Below are 14,755 nucleotides of genomic sequence, written 5' to 3'. Positions count from 1 at the left end.
AGACTGGTCTATGCTATGGGAGGGACCTGACATCCAAATGAAAGCCTGTCCTCGCCTGAAGCCTGCCACCCTTTCCTTTCCCTTTCCCCTAACCAAGAGTGCCTCACAGTTTGATCCAGCCCCTCTGCCCATTCTTACTCCTATTTTGAGTCAGGTCATGTTCCTTCTGAGCCAGGGATATGGTCTGTTTCTGGACAAATGCACAGACTGAGGTCCGAGCTCGGACAGGGATGACAGAGTAATATTTCCATCCCTTGGCATTTGTGATGGGAAAGATTGGGTCACCTAAGAACTGCCCAACCTGGTAGGAGCACCATCTGAGCCCCGTGTGTGAAGTGAGGACAAGAGCTAGGGCCTGGGGGAACAGTGATGGAAACTGAGGCAGAAGTGGTTACACACTAGACTCCCCTCCCCAGGAACCCACTTGGTATGGTCAAGAGACAAACTGCAACACATATGGCCATAGATTGGCTTGGGTTCGCTTTGCAATGTGTGTGAATCAGAGCAACCTCTACCCACAAAGCAGAGCAAGAGCTCCCACTCGGCAAAGGCAAGATAGAGGGTTTTACACACCAGGAACAAGGAGATGGAAGAGTGAGGAGAAACCAGATTGGTTAATCTCAGTAAGACTTACAGGAGATAAAGTTCCTTTATTACGTCAGATCAGGTAGACTGGGATCTTCTAATCTCAAGAAAAGACTATTCTGCTTTGGGTTCTTCTGTCCCCAGGCTGGCAGTGGCCCCTGACTGTCCCACATGGGCCCATGGAGGGAGCTGGAAATCAGCCTTGGTTGCATTAAGCCTTGAGGCTTGGGGTTTTGTGGTTGCAGCCCGTCCTGAGGGGTGCAGCAGAGCCCCTGAAAGCCACTCAAAGACGTCCTCCTTCGGTCAGGCTCTAGGAAGCACAGGGAGGGCAAGAGGGAGCCACAGAGGGAACCCGGAGAAAGCTGTGCTAGGAGGAGCTCAGCGAGCTGCCTGGGAAGTCAGCGCAGGGGCGAGCAGGGCTGGGAATTCGGGGACAGGGGTGTGGAGTCCACTGCAGAGGATGGGAGCAGGGCAGGGCCGCGTGGGGCAGCTGCATCCATGTGTCCTGGACCAGTAGCTGCCACGGGCCCTCTCTGCCTTGGGAGTCAGAGCCGCATTTCCAAAAACAAAGCTCTTATCATAAGGGAAGCTGATGTGATGAGATAATCTCCTTTCTAATGTTTTAAATTCCATCGCACCACTGTAACAGAGAGCACAGGGAACAGTAAGAAATGTGTGAAGTCACATCAGTCTGAACCGCAGTGCACTCAAAATAAGTGTAAAGACTTATTAATGTGCTTCCCTTTATTCCTAGGGCAACTGTCAGCGTGAAATTTTTAGATGAAAATGCAACGAGCAGCACAGCAAAGTGGCAAGAAAGAGGTCAGAAGTCCTCTTTCTTAGATACTGGCTGCCTCAACATCCTAAATTCAAAACATTCCGCTTTTATGGTCATTTTGACTTTGGGCAAGAGCTGGAATTCACAAAGGCACTCAGTCCAGTGAATAAGTTGCATGACGACACAGTGTTAAGTTTTACAGACCGCCTTTCTGTTGGATGACACTGGACATGTTCTTTGTATTAGGATCCACCTTGTAAAGACCCTCATGAAAGAGGACTTCCAGAGCTGCTCCAGAGAGTGGCAGGAACAATGGGGAAAACGTGTTTGAAGATGAGGACTATTCTGAATGGGATTAATGGCAATGTGTCTTTTACTATAATACATTTTAAAATGTGACCTGTCATCATGTATACTGATCACCCCTAGGCTGGGTCTCTATAACTACATATATACATGTGTATTTGTATAGCTGTGAATCTATGCCTGTGTGCCTGTATGTGTGTATGTACACTTGTGTGTGCATGTGTCTGAGAAGTGTGAAAATGGCTAGAATCATGAAGAGTCCCTTGTGTCAAACCCAACAAAATGGATTGAGGAGGCCGAGTGGGGAGGTCTCTTGGGCGCTCTGCCTGGTGACAGGAAATATCACAAGAAACGGTCAGCAGCTCCTTACATGAGCTGGCACACACACCTGACACCCTGGCCATCAGGGACCAACATCGCCCTACCCAGTGAGGTTCAGGGGATGCTGATGCACATGCCTCCTTTCCAGCCCTCAGCCTCCCTGGACTGACCCCTAGACAGTGCTCGAAGCTGCAGGGAACACAGGCTCCCCGTGGCAAAGCCCCACTCATTCCCACATAAACTCATTTTTCCTGCGAGCCTCTGAGTAGGCAGTGTAGGCTGACCAAAAGGACCGGTGTGGTCAGTGATGAGGATGGGGCTCAGGGCTCTGCTCGTGTTTCAGGAAAGCTCCTCCTCGTGGGACTGTGGATTACTGATCCTTCCCAAGCAGAGCAAGGACCTGGTAGGTGACACCGGTGCTTGGCTTTCATCTCCCTTCCATATCAGTGCAAACTGGCTCCAGAGACTGAGTGCCATCCCCTGCAGCTCCTGGCAGGAGACTTCCCAGGGCAGATCCGTGGCAGAAACTTGTCCCTGATGCAGGCAGGTGACAATTCTTATTGGCCACTGTGGAGCAGGGACAGCGCTGGGCTCCTCATTGCCTTCTCTCAGCAGCTCTCTGGGGTGGCCCAGGGCTCCCTCTCACCCACTCTCCAGGTGGCCCAACACCAACCATCCACAGGCGGCCTGTCCGCACAGCTGCGTCACGGCTGAAGAGCAAGAGCCTCGGCCAGAGTGGGGAGGCATCGCACAGACTCCACCCAGGGCTGGGAGGTGCCCCAGGCTCCCTCCCAGCACAGATGGTCCCTGATCACACAGGAACTGAGTGTCCCTGTGACCCTCATGTCCTGTGAGTCCCGAAGGGGAGAAAGTGTGGAAGGGGCAGTTGGCACTCTGTGGACAGCCAAGCCTCCCTGCAGCCTCCACGCCCTGGCCGGTAAGTCCTGCTCCACAAGCCTCCTGCTGGCCTTCCAGGATGGGCACTGTGTCCCCTCCCATCTGGCTCAGTGTCCCTCTCCCCACAGGGAAACTGAGGCAAATTGTCCCTTGTTGGCAGAGTCAGGATCTGAATCCAGGAAGCCATCCTTCTGGGCAGAGCCAGAGGGACGAACAGCCTGACTGCCTCTCACAGCACACAGTGGGCCCTCAGGGTGAGCACTGGGTAGGGCTGCGTGGTGCTTCTTCCTCTCGGGTCAGGACAGCTCCAGAGCCACTGATGCCCCCTGGCCTCAACCTGCAGAGGGGCCAGCTGGGCAGTGCCAGCCTCGCCCCAGCACATTCTCTGCCTCTGTCTTTGCACCCTGCTCATCCTGTGGAACCCAGCCTGAGCCAGGATCCAGACCTTGGCTGGGGGGGTTCCCCTCCCCAATTTCCTTAGAGCAGAAAGGGAGCCTGTTATCTCCAGTGCATCAGAGCTTGTTTCCCAGGATTCCAGAGGACAGTCCCAGGGCCCCCAGCACCCACCCTGCACTCCCACCCCAGGGAGCCTGTGTCTCCGGTCTCTTGTTGGGAAGTGCTGGCTCCAGAGATGCGTAGGTCCATTAGCTCCTCAGATAACCTCTGTCCCCTCTCTCCCTGCCCTCTCTCACCTGACTCAAGGCCCTGGTTTCCATCTGTGTGCCCTCCTCTGGCTTGAAGGCTGGAGTTTGCCAAACCCACCACTCTCAGTCCCTCAGGTCTTGGCTGGGTCTAAGTTCTGAGGACTGCATACATTTCACTTAGACCCCCTCCGTCCTGCCTTAAAGATGAGGTCAGAGAAGTTCCACTGTTGGGTGTGGGTACACAGCTGCTATGGTCAGAGTATAGAGCCCAGGTCCGTTCCTGCCTTCCTGCCACAAACACTGCTTCTTGAAGGACCTGACACATCTGTATTGCCATCAGCACTGGGACAGTGGCAACCCGAGCCTTGTTCCATGTGTGTGCAGGGATTGAGCGGCTGGGTGCGGCCAGCAGAGGGTCTGGGGCTGGAGCCTGGGGTGGCTCAAAATCCACAGCTCTGACAGCAGCATGAGAAGAGGTTGGCTGTGGGCTCCTGAGGACCGGGCACAGCTGGCCACAAGGGGACCCTGGGGAAGAACAGAAACAGGGGTCCAGGAAACACTTTGGTTCCTCAGTGACGAAGTCAGTCCATGTCATTTGACACAACCCATTCTGCAAGGAGAGAAGCTTCTGTTTGAGCAGGACAGAAGGCAAACCAGCCAGGGTGGCCCGAGCCCCTGCAGGACTGCTCCGCGAGGGAGACAGGCAGTTCCAGAGGCAGTTTTCCGGTCACCCTAGTGGCCACGGGCAGCCAGTGCTCCTGAGAAGCTGCTGAGCACCCCGCTAGTTCAGAGCCCCCAGCCAAGCATCCCCTGGCCCCAGGCATCTATACTGGACAAGGACACTGCTATCCTCTGACCCCAGCCCTGAGCAGCAGCCAGGTCTCACCCTCAGAGCGGGCCACACACGCCTGACCAGAGCTGGAGGCCTGACTGCGTCCAGCTCAGCTTGCCCTGCTGCATGGGCCTGAGCCCCGCTTTTCCCAGCCTGTAAGACAGGGGACAGGACACACTCTGGGACCAAAGGCAGAGTCTGTGAAGTCCTCAGACACAAAGACTGTCTCATGACCTTCACCAGCAGCAGCCCAGGTCCAGATGTCGTGGGATGCAAGCAGTCACTAAACTCCTGCTCCAAGGTTCGAAGTCAGGAGGAGAGATGCAGAGTGGGTGGGGAGCTGGGCAGGAGTCAGCCAGCCTGGGGTCATCACCCTGCTCTGCATTCTGGCTATGTGTCCTTGTCACAAGCCCCTGCCCTCTCTGGGCGGCAGCCTCTCTGTGTGTTAAGTAATGGTGATCAACAGAAACCACCCAAGAACTTTCTTCTCTTCTTTACCCCTCCTACTAAGTGGATACTGTACTTATTTTTTATTGGTTTATGATTGTGATATGTAATAATTACACCGATTTGGGGGTGATCATAACAGAGTGTAAATGTTTACATTTTTTCAAAGACATTACAGTAAAAAGCACATTGTCACCAGCCCCCTCAGGATACACCCCCCCACACACTTTAAACCCTCCTCTGGCCACTTTCTGAAGCAGCTCTGGAGTCCTCTTTCCGCCGCGTCTCTAGGAGTTGTGTCAAAGCCCGGTGTGTGCTGCTGCCCGTCCTGTCCAGCGGAAAGGCAGGCTGGCAAACACACTGCCGGGCGTCCTCACCCCTCATTCACGCATCTGTGACCCTGGCTCCTCCCCAAAGCCAAAATGATCAGTAAAGGGACATGTTCGGAGCAGTTCCATCAAGGCAACTGCAAGAGCACAGCTAAGGGCAGGACAGAGGACTCCAGCACTGCTTCGGGAATGGTGGGGACGACGGGATGAGCGCGTGCAGAGCCAGGGAAGTACTCTGAGAGAGATTAATGCCCTTGTGTCTTTTGCTGTAGTACATTTGAAAAATTTAAACACATGTCCCAAACGCACCTCAGATATCCCGTATGAATTCCTCCATCCCTTCCCTGCCCTCTCACCACCACCTCCCTCCTCCTGGCCCCCTTCCATGTTTCCTTCCACCTCATCTTGATTTTATGCCTCAATTTATTTGCGTATTTTATGTTTCTTATGTAAAAGAAACCATACAATATTTAACTCCGTGAATCTGGCTTCTTAGAATGAATTGTCTCAAGATCCACCCATTTTTTTTTTGCAAATGACATCATTTCATTCTTTTTATGGCTGAATAATATTTTACTGCTTATATGCAGCACTTTTAAAAAATCTTGGTTGCTTTTGTTTTTTCTAGAGCCTTCAGATGCAGTGGTTGGTCATTGATTTGGGGTTACTCTGTGTTCCTAATGTAGGCAGTTACAGCTACAAATCCCTTAGAACAGCTTTCTTTGTGCACTATGAAGTCTGATATGTTGTATTTCTGTGGTCATTTTATTTTGGGAATTCTTAAATTTATTCTGTGACTCACTGGTCATTTACAAGTATATTCTTCAATCTCTATGCATTTGTGTGGTTTCTACGGTTTCTTTTTGCTGTTGATTCCTAGTTTCATTTCATTAGAATCTGACAGAGTTTAACAAATTATTTCAATTCTTTTGTATTCACTGAGACATTTTATGGTTTAAAATGTAGTATCTTTTGGAGAAAGTTCTGTGTTTTACTGAGAAAAATGTGCATTCTGTTGTTAGGTGAAACACTGTAAATATGTGTTAAATCCATCATCCTATGGTGTAGTATAACTCTGATATTTCTTTGTTGATTATTTGTCCAGTTCAGCTATTTGTGACAATGGTGTACTGTGACTGTGTTATTGCCTATCTGTTCTTTTATGTTCTGTAGGTTTTATGTTATGGATTTGGGTGTACTAGTATTGAATGCATGTGTATTTACAATTATTGTATCTTGTTGCTTAATTGGTCTCCTTGTCAATATGTGGTGACCGTCTTGATCTTCTTTATCTCTTCTGACCAGACTGAAGTCAACTTTACCAGACATCAGCAGAGCTACCCCTGCTCACATTCATGCTGTAGCTGCTGTAGCTGACCTTGCATCTTCCATTGTGTATTCTATGGGTGAGGCGCATTTCTTGTAGGCAGCATATATTGAGTTTTGTTTTTTGAACTGATCTGTTAGTTTGTGCTTTTGATCAGAGAGTTAAGACCATTTGCATTGAATGTTGTTATTGAAAGCTATGAATGGATTCTTGCTACTATATTTATTTTCTAGTACTTGATGCCTTTTTTATTTTCCTTTTTGTTTAATTTCTCTCCCTGTGAGACTAATTCTTTCAGACTCTTGGTGCTATTAACTTTGTTTCTGTTAGGATACCTTAGCCTATGTCCTGCAGTGCTCTTTCTGTGGTCATGAATTTAGCTTATCCTTATCACGAAAGGCTTTTATTTTTCTATTAATTTTGTTCCTCAATTTACTTTTTTAATTTACTTACTTTTTGGTACTGGGGAATTGAACTAATCCCCTCACACTTGTCAGGTAGGTGCTTGTGCCACTGAGCTAAATCCCTAACCTTATTTTTCTATTAATTTTGAATGATAATTTTTGTAGAATATAGTTACCTGGATTGGCAAATTTTTTAGAGCCTGAAAAATCTCACTCCAAGCTTTCCTGCTCTTTACAGATTGTGTTATTCTGAAATTTGCTGTTATTCCAATGTGTTTGCCCTTATATAATTTGGCTTCTTTCATTAATAGCTTTGAGTATTCTTTCCTCTTTATGGATATCTAGAATTTTTACTATGATATGTCAAGAAAAGCTTCTTTTTCTGGTCACACCCATTTGGGGTTCCAGGTGCCTCATTTACCTGGTGTCCATCTCTTTCTCTAGCTTTGGAAGATCTCCTATCATAACTTCAGTGAATAATTTTGTTTTACCCTCAGTCTCTGCCTCGACCCTTTCTTCAAAAGCAACCGTTCTTAAGTTTGTTCTTTTAAAGTCATCTAGAAGTTTTGCATGTTTTACTGTCTCCTGGTGATTTTTCAGTGTCACTGAGTAAATGTTACTTCCTCAAGATTGTTCTCAGGTCCTGACAGTCTGTCTTCTGGCTGACCTTGACTATGGCCAAAACACTGGATTTGGCCAAAATCCTGGATTTTCATTCCAGGATTTCTGCTGATCTCTTATCAAAGCTTCTAATTCTTTACTGAAGTGCTCTTTTATATCCTGCATTGTCTCCCTTAACTCATTCGATTGCTTATTAGTACCTTCTTTAAGATCTTGATGATCACAGAGATCTATACTATTTACATCTTTAAATTATTGATCATCTTAGTAATTGAGCCTTCAGCTATGGATTTATCCTTCTTTGAGCTCATCAGTCACTTTATTCATCTCTCAAGTTCTTTGTCTGGCCATTTATCCTCTTCAGTGCCTGTGAGATCTGCTTTGGCAGAGTTAGAAATTTTTGGAGTGTCATGTTGCATTGTTTTCTCATGATTGCTGTGATTTTATGTTGAATATTGCAGACCATTTATTCCAGATTCTCTAATTTATTGGAATATAAATTTTCAAAATAATTTCTTATAATCCTCTCAGGTGTGGCTCTACCCTGCTGCTCCAGAGACTCTCTGCCCTTGATTTCTCCCCACCTTTAAGAGGGACCTGGGTTCCTTAGCACCTCAGATAACCTCCTGCCCCAGGTGTTCCCTCCACCTTCTCTCATTCAGGGTTCACGATCTTCAGTCTCATCTGTCTTTGCCTCACTGGTCTTGATGCCCAGGAGGTGGCAATAGCCACCACTGTTTTCCCCCAGAAGAGTCATCCAAGGCCGTGTCTGGGTTGGGTTTTGGAAGCTACATTTGTTCTATTAGTTTCTCCAACCTTCCTAGATTGTTGTATTTTGTTATTTTGTTTGTCTGGGTGCCGAGAATGGAATCAGAATGTTGCAAGATTAAGCATGTGCTGCTCCACTGTGTTACACCTACAGCCACACGACACCCACAAATGTCCCACCTATAAACACCGTCAGATTAGCTTTCTGCTGTCCTAATACTGCACACTGGGGAGTGAACTCCAGCGAGTTTTAGAGAGAATGCGCCATATTTATCAGGAAAGAGGACAGTGTGGACAGTGCAATGTGCAGGCTGGGCACATTGTGATGGTTAAGGAACTGAGGATGCTTTTACGTGACATCAGGCATCAGGCATTTGACATGGTCATGGGTCCTGTCTCAGAGTTTGGCTTTCCCTTCTCTGTCTTGCAGGACAATGTCATCTTCCATCTCGAGGGCCCTCCTCTTATTGGCTGGCTTATGCTCCCTTGTTCCTGGCTCCTGGGCTGAAGATCTTAACCACAAGGATGGAGCATTTCATGACCATGATCATCATGAATTTGTGATCTGCTACAATGTCTTCTACAATGTTTTCGACTTGGCCTTTGCCTTTTACCGGGAACCGGCCAGTTGGTCGAAAACCACCAATACCTTACTGTCTCCAATCAGTATTGTGACTGCTTTTGCCATGCTTTCTCTGGGGGCCCGAGGGAGTACTCTCATACAGATCCTGGAGGGCCTAAATTTCAACCTGGGAGTGGTTTCTGAGGCTCACATTCACCAGTGCTTCCAGGTTCTCCTCCACATCTTCCAGCATCCGGACCACCAGCTCCAGATGACCATAGGCAGCAGCCTCTTTGTCAGTGACGATCTGGTGCTCATGGATCAGTTTGTGCAGAATGTCAAGGAGCTATACCATACAAGAGTCATCTCTATCAACTTTAAGAACACAAAACATGCCAAGAAACAGATCAACAATCATGTGGAGAAGGAATCCCATGGAGAAATAGTGAATTTAGTCAAAAATCTGGAGAAAGACACAGCTCTGGCCCTGGTGAATTATATTTCCTTCCTTGGTAAGGAGGGAGCTGCAGCCTTAGGTGGTTTCTGTGAAATAATCCAACATGTGCTTAAATGCCCACTGTTTATACGTCCTTGACAGCTCAGTGTGGAACAGGGCAAGGCATCCCAACTTGGGCTCTTTACTGTTCAATTCAGAAACAATTTCCACACACCAAGAAGACTGGAGAAAAATGAATTAACACCAGTCACATCTGCATCTTCTTTGTAGGATCTGTGAGCATCTTTATGATCCTAATATTCAATGGAAATGCCAGTAAAGACAGAGGCATTGGAAATGCAGTGTTTCCCTAACTAGAAAACCAGAGATACAAATTGGAACAGGTGATGGAGAGAATAGTATTTCATGGAATGTAATTTAGACAACTTTAGAGCCATAGGAGAGTGTCAGCTTTGGAGTGTGCCTTAGTTACTTTTCTTATTGCTGAGACAAAAAAAAAACTTACACCCCAAGGTAAGGGAGGAAAGGTTTATGTGGCCCACAGTTCATAGAGGTTTCAGCCCATAGCTGGCATGGCAGAGGGTTGTTGCAGAGGAGAAACAGTTCATGGCATGCAGAGGGAAGCAAAGTAGCGCGGTAGGAAGGAGTAAGCAACCACAGCAGCCCTCTTTCTGTCTCTTATATTTTATCCAGGTTACACGCCCTTAGGGTGGGCAGATCTCATGTCCACACAGGATCTTCCTTTATGCACTCCCAGAACTATGCCAATCAGTGGACTAATGTACTCTTGTTCCCAATGTCACACACTTAATCCCAGCATCACAAACTCGAGGTCCAGTCATCTCTGAAAAGCCTAGTCTACAACCTTATGAGGCTTTGGGGGGTTATCTACACACAAGCCATAACAGAGGTTAAAAGACTGGTGTTCAAATCCTTCCTTGACCACTCATTAGTCATATTGAACAAATCATTTTTTGGGCAGAAAAACTAATATTAACCTTAATGAAAGACTCTTTCTTTGCATGGAGGAATCTAAAGGCAACTTTACTGATTTCATGCCAGCAGCATGGGGGACTGTAACAGAGCCCAAATCACCAGCAAAGAGCCAGCGGTGAGCCCAATTTAAATATAGTTTACAAACAGGAAGTACAAGGCAGGTGACAGGTTTGGTTACATGACTGGTTACGTGAATTAAGTATTGTCATATTGTCAGGCAAGTTAATGAAATAGGTTTACTTAAAAGAAATTGTTTAGCATAATATCCTGGGGATGAGGGAAAGGAGTTCAAGCAGAACAAGCAAAGTTCTTAACTGGGTCACTTCACCCCAGTCAAAGACCTTGAAGCAAATTGGAACAGTCAAATTGGCCCATCGCGTTATCAGAAAAAAAGCAAAAATGGACCATCAAGGCTGACTAGATCCAGCAGGGTGTTGACATAACAGGCAGCAGGAGCGCGGGCAGAGGTCACTATTTGATTTTTAACTTACTATAACACATCTATTAGTTTGCTATTCTGTAACTGTGCCTGTACCATTTATACAATTGTGTCCTTGCATACATATAATGATGCCTTACGATGTTAATTCTTGGAGGCAGCACTTCCTTATCATGGACTAAGAGAGAGAGAGAGAGAATATTGTTTTCAGTTTTTAAAAGTTACATAATACATGGGTTTGGGTGCAAATCTGTTCCCTTGTTATCAAGTGTTGGAAGGATTAATCCAGTTTTATAGTATGCAGGGGCACACAGAACTGGGCAATGAGCCTTGATGCTCAGCCTGCCTTCCTGGAAGCCAGGACGCACTAGTACAGCAAAGGGGAGACAGCCCGGGCCGGCCCGCTTCACACGCTGTCCAGGAGAAGGCCTCGGGGTGGAACCCAGAGTGTCTGCCCTCAGAGTGACTGAACCACCCATCTGTCAGGAACAGGAAGCCTCCAGGAAAGAGTGCCCAGGTGTGACTTAGAGACCTCTGTTCATGCCCGATAATTTCATTAGCATCCTTGGTCCTGTAGGAAACACATAGAAAATGTAAATAAAGATACTTCTTCTTTGGAGCCAGCTTGTCACAAATCAGCCTGAGTATATCCAAATTCCAGGTCCCCCTCCTGCTTCAGGGTATTCCGTGAAAGCCCATCAGCAAGTGCTTGTCTTTATCCCATTTGACAGATGACCAGGGTGAGTCTCAGGGGGCAGTGTCTCAGGAGGGACTTAGGGTTGCCTTCCTCTGACCCAGGTCCTAAACCTCAGTCCCTCCCCTGCCTGACTCTCTCTCCAGGAAAATGGACCGTTCAGCTTCAGGCTGAATACACTGTGGAAGAAGACTTCTATGTAGACGAGGACACAATTGTCAGAGTGACCATGTTCGATCGCCTGGGTGTATTTTTACTGAGCCGGAATGAGGAGCTGTCCAGCTGGGTGCTGGTCCAGCACGCTGTAGGTGACGTCATGGCCTTCTTCATCCTGCCCGACCCAGAGAAGATGCAGCAGCTGGAAGAAGGCCTGACGCAGGAACACTTTAATAAAATCCTCGGAACCATTGACCAAAAGTGAGTCCCCACTGCCAGAAACCTCCCAGGAGCTCTGAGCCATGTCTAGACAGAGGCCCTTTAGGACTGGCAGGGGCCTGGGGAGGGTGGACCCCACCCTTGGGTCACAGCTGCTGGGAACGACCTTGTGCTTCCATCCAGACCCAGTGTCAACTCCACTGCACTGGCCAGGCTCAGTGTAAGGGTCAGTAACCAGAGTACCACAGATCCTGGCCTTGGGACATCTCCTCCCACCATGGATAATGCCTCTTCGCACCCCACAGTTATGTCAGGATAAAGAACAGGGCGGGGGGCTTCCAGGCAGAGGTGGCTGCTGAGTGTGGTATGCACTGCCCCTGGGTGGAGAGCATGAGATCCCACATGGAAAGACCCAGAACAGGAATCAGTGAGCACTGGCAGGTCCAGGGCAGCTTCTTGAGGGTGCTAATGGGTCCCAGAAGCCAATAGTCCTCAAGCCGGCACCACAGTGCAGTCACACCTGGCATCAGAAATGAACCTGTGCCCAGAGGCACTATTTAATTATGTATCTTATGGAGCAAATGTAAAAGTGCACACAGGTTTGAAGTTGAACAGTGGCTAGAAGTGTCGCAGTGTTTTCCCCCAGGCTGCCTGCGGCCTGAGAAGAGAACAAAGGTCAGGCTGGGACCTGCTACCTCAGCACAGGCCACTCAGCTCACCTGTACCCCAGGGAAACCAGAGCAGGAGTCTTTCGCCTAGGGAGAGGGGTGCTCTTGTCTCCTAACTAATGGTTTCCACTCAGCCCCTGCTGTACTCAGCCACACCCCCCTAAGAGTTTGGGGACTCCTGGGAGAGAGGGGACCACACACTACAGGACAGGATGACATCACTTCCAAGAGGGCACCTTGCTTCTGCCCAAGGGCTCCTTCAAGGAGGTGGTATTTCCGGGGCTGTTGGGACAAGAAGGTCCCTGTGAGGTTGACATTCTCCACGCCTCGTACAGAGGGAGATGAAGCTCTGAGCAAGCAGCAGGGCAGCTTCTCATCCTGCTGTGGAGGGGACAGGGCACTGATACGAGACACAACCAGGAAGGACACAGGCTGGATCCCAGCAGAACTCGAGAAACACTGTAAATCTGCTGCCTTTTCCCTCATGCCTGCCAGGTCTGCCAGGATACACTTTCCCCGACTGACCATTTCTGCCACCTACGACCTGAGGAGCATTCTGAGCACACTGGGCATCACCAAGATCTTCAGCGATGAAGCTGACCTCTCAGGGGTCACGGAGGTGGCATCCATCAAACTCTCTGCGGTGAGGTCACCTCCTGACAGCATTGCCCTCAGTGTCTGAGGAGCAGAATGAGTGTTGGGAAGAGCTCGGGTGTGTGGGTGGGCAAGGAATCACGGGCAGCAGACAAGGTCCGGGCTGAGCTCATTCCCAGGACACATGGAATTAACTGGGACGGGAGGGCCCGGAGGAGGAGACAAAGGAAGCGGCTTCCTGTGCTGCTGGCACTGCAGGGATCTCCCTTGAAAGTCTCACTAAGCCTTGGTCTCATCTTTTTTTAGGACAGTTGGGTTTTTAGGCTTCAGTTGACCCACACTTACACAGAGAAGCTTAGACTCAGTGATTTCACAGAATATTCTGGAATCTTCCATCTATAAGATTTAGAGCTTTGGTGAAACACTAGGTGTGAATTAAGTGAGTTCAGCCACAGAGGTCAATGGCTCAGAGAAATTAAAGGGGACTATGATCAGATGCAGACCAGTGAGGGCTGTGCCCTTGGGGGGACTGGGCACTGAGAAGGTCACCAGCAGAGTCCTCATCCCAGGAGCACATCACTGATGCATAGGAAAGCAGAGGCTTGTGAGAGGACGTGGCCTCCACGTAGCTGTCCCTTCTCGATATAAAAGGTGTAGCCAGGGTGGGAGGATGGAGGTCAGGAAGGAAACAGAGGACACAGGAGGAGGCCAGGCAAAGGCTGAGATTGAGGGAAAGTCCTGGTGTGACCACGCGGGGCAGAGACCATGGACAGGGCAGGGCCACCAGGAGGAGAAAAGCCCTGTGAGGCTGCCCAGAAGAGGCTCCACTAGGGCCTTGCTTTGGCCAGTGGTGGGAACGGCCCATCCTCAGAGCCTGCCTCTGCCTCGCTCCCCTCCAGGCCGTGCATAAGGCAGTGCTGACCATCAGTGATGAACGGACAGAGACCCGATGGGCCACTGATTTGGATGACAGTGCCTGGGAAAACGTCCCTACTATCAAGTTCAACAGGCCCTTCCTCCTCTTCATCCGGGAGGAAAACACCAACATTCCGCTCTTTGTGGGGAAAGTGCTGAATCCCGAGCAGCACTGACCGCTTCAGCGCTTCCCTGACCAGGTCTCCTTCCCGGGTGACATTAAAGAGATGCTGATCTGGCCACTGCCTGCGTGTGACCCACCCCTTCTTCCTCCTGTGTCCGAGTCTCCCTGTGCATCCCCAGGTTACACACGGAGGTCGCAGTACCTCTCAGTGTCACTGCACCATTGTGTGTGGGGTCCCTGCTGTGTAGTCTGTGCTGGGAAGGACAACTGTGGCTGTGTCCTCATCCTACAGCCCTGGGCCCCTCTGCTCCTGAAATCTCCAGTCCTGCCTGGGTGACCTGAGGGGCCTGTGTGGCTCAGACACCAGCTCAAGGCCCCAGGATCCAAAAGCACCCTCTGTCCCACAGTGAGTCTACTCCCCCACACACGGACCCCACTGCACACACTGTGTCCCCCTGCAGGGCTGGCCATGGGCCCAGCCTGCTGCTCCCCGAGCTGCCAAGCTCTCCACTTGACTGGGAGCTGCCACCTCTCCAGCCACATATCTCTGACCCTTTCTATCTCACTTTGCCCCTCACCAGCACTGGCTTCTATGTCCACATGGATCTTCCTGAAAGCAGTAGAGCCGGTGGTCAGTGGGCCCCTTTCTGTGAGGAGCTGGACAGGACAGTG

At 49.3% G+C, this 14,755-nt stretch overlaps 1 protein-coding gene across 1 annotated transcript; it reads left to right on the top strand.

Annotated features, from left to right (window-relative positions):
• Window positions 1-8,693: 8,693 nt before the first annotated feature.
• On the top strand, window positions 8,694-14,135 carry LOC100721110 (alpha-1-antitrypsin-like). The gene is made up of 4 exons (XM_003462658.2): window positions 8,694-9,333; window positions 11,716-11,824; window positions 12,946-13,093; window positions 13,944-14,135. The coding sequence occupies exons 1-4, from the start codon at window positions 8,694-8,696 to the stop codon at window positions 14,133-14,135; spliced, it is 1,089 nt and encodes a 362-aa protein (XP_003462706.2).
• Window positions 14,136-14,755: the final 620 nt, after the last annotated feature.

This window comes from Cavia porcellus, unplaced genomic scaffold, assembly GCF_034190915.1.
Source record: "Cavia porcellus strain 051 isolate PalLab524CR breed Dunkin Hartley unplaced genomic scaffold, mCavPor4.1 scaffold_31, whole genome shotgun sequence".
Taxonomy (NCBI): Eukaryota; Metazoa; Chordata; class Mammalia; order Rodentia; family Caviidae; genus Cavia; species Cavia porcellus.
The sequence above is the reverse complement of the archived record's forward strand: the minus strand, read 5'-3'. Positions and strand labels throughout refer to the sequence as shown.

What these genes read in the sequence shown, in the direction of transcription:
- LOC100721110 (XM_003462658.2), top strand. Translation starts at nt 8,694, where the DNA reads ATGTCATCTTCCATCTCGAGGGCCCTCCTCTTATTGGCTGGCTTATGC. An exon ending in CTCGGAACCATTGACCAAAA is followed by an intron (nt 11,825 to 12,945) that starts GTGAGTCCCCAC and finishes CATGCCTGCCAG; the next exon opens with GTCTGCCAGGATACACTTTC. An exon ending in CATCCATCAAACTCTCTGCG is followed by an intron (nt 13,094 to 13,943) that starts GTGAGGTCACCT and finishes GCTCCCCTCCAG; the next exon opens with GCCGTGCATAAGGCAGTGCT.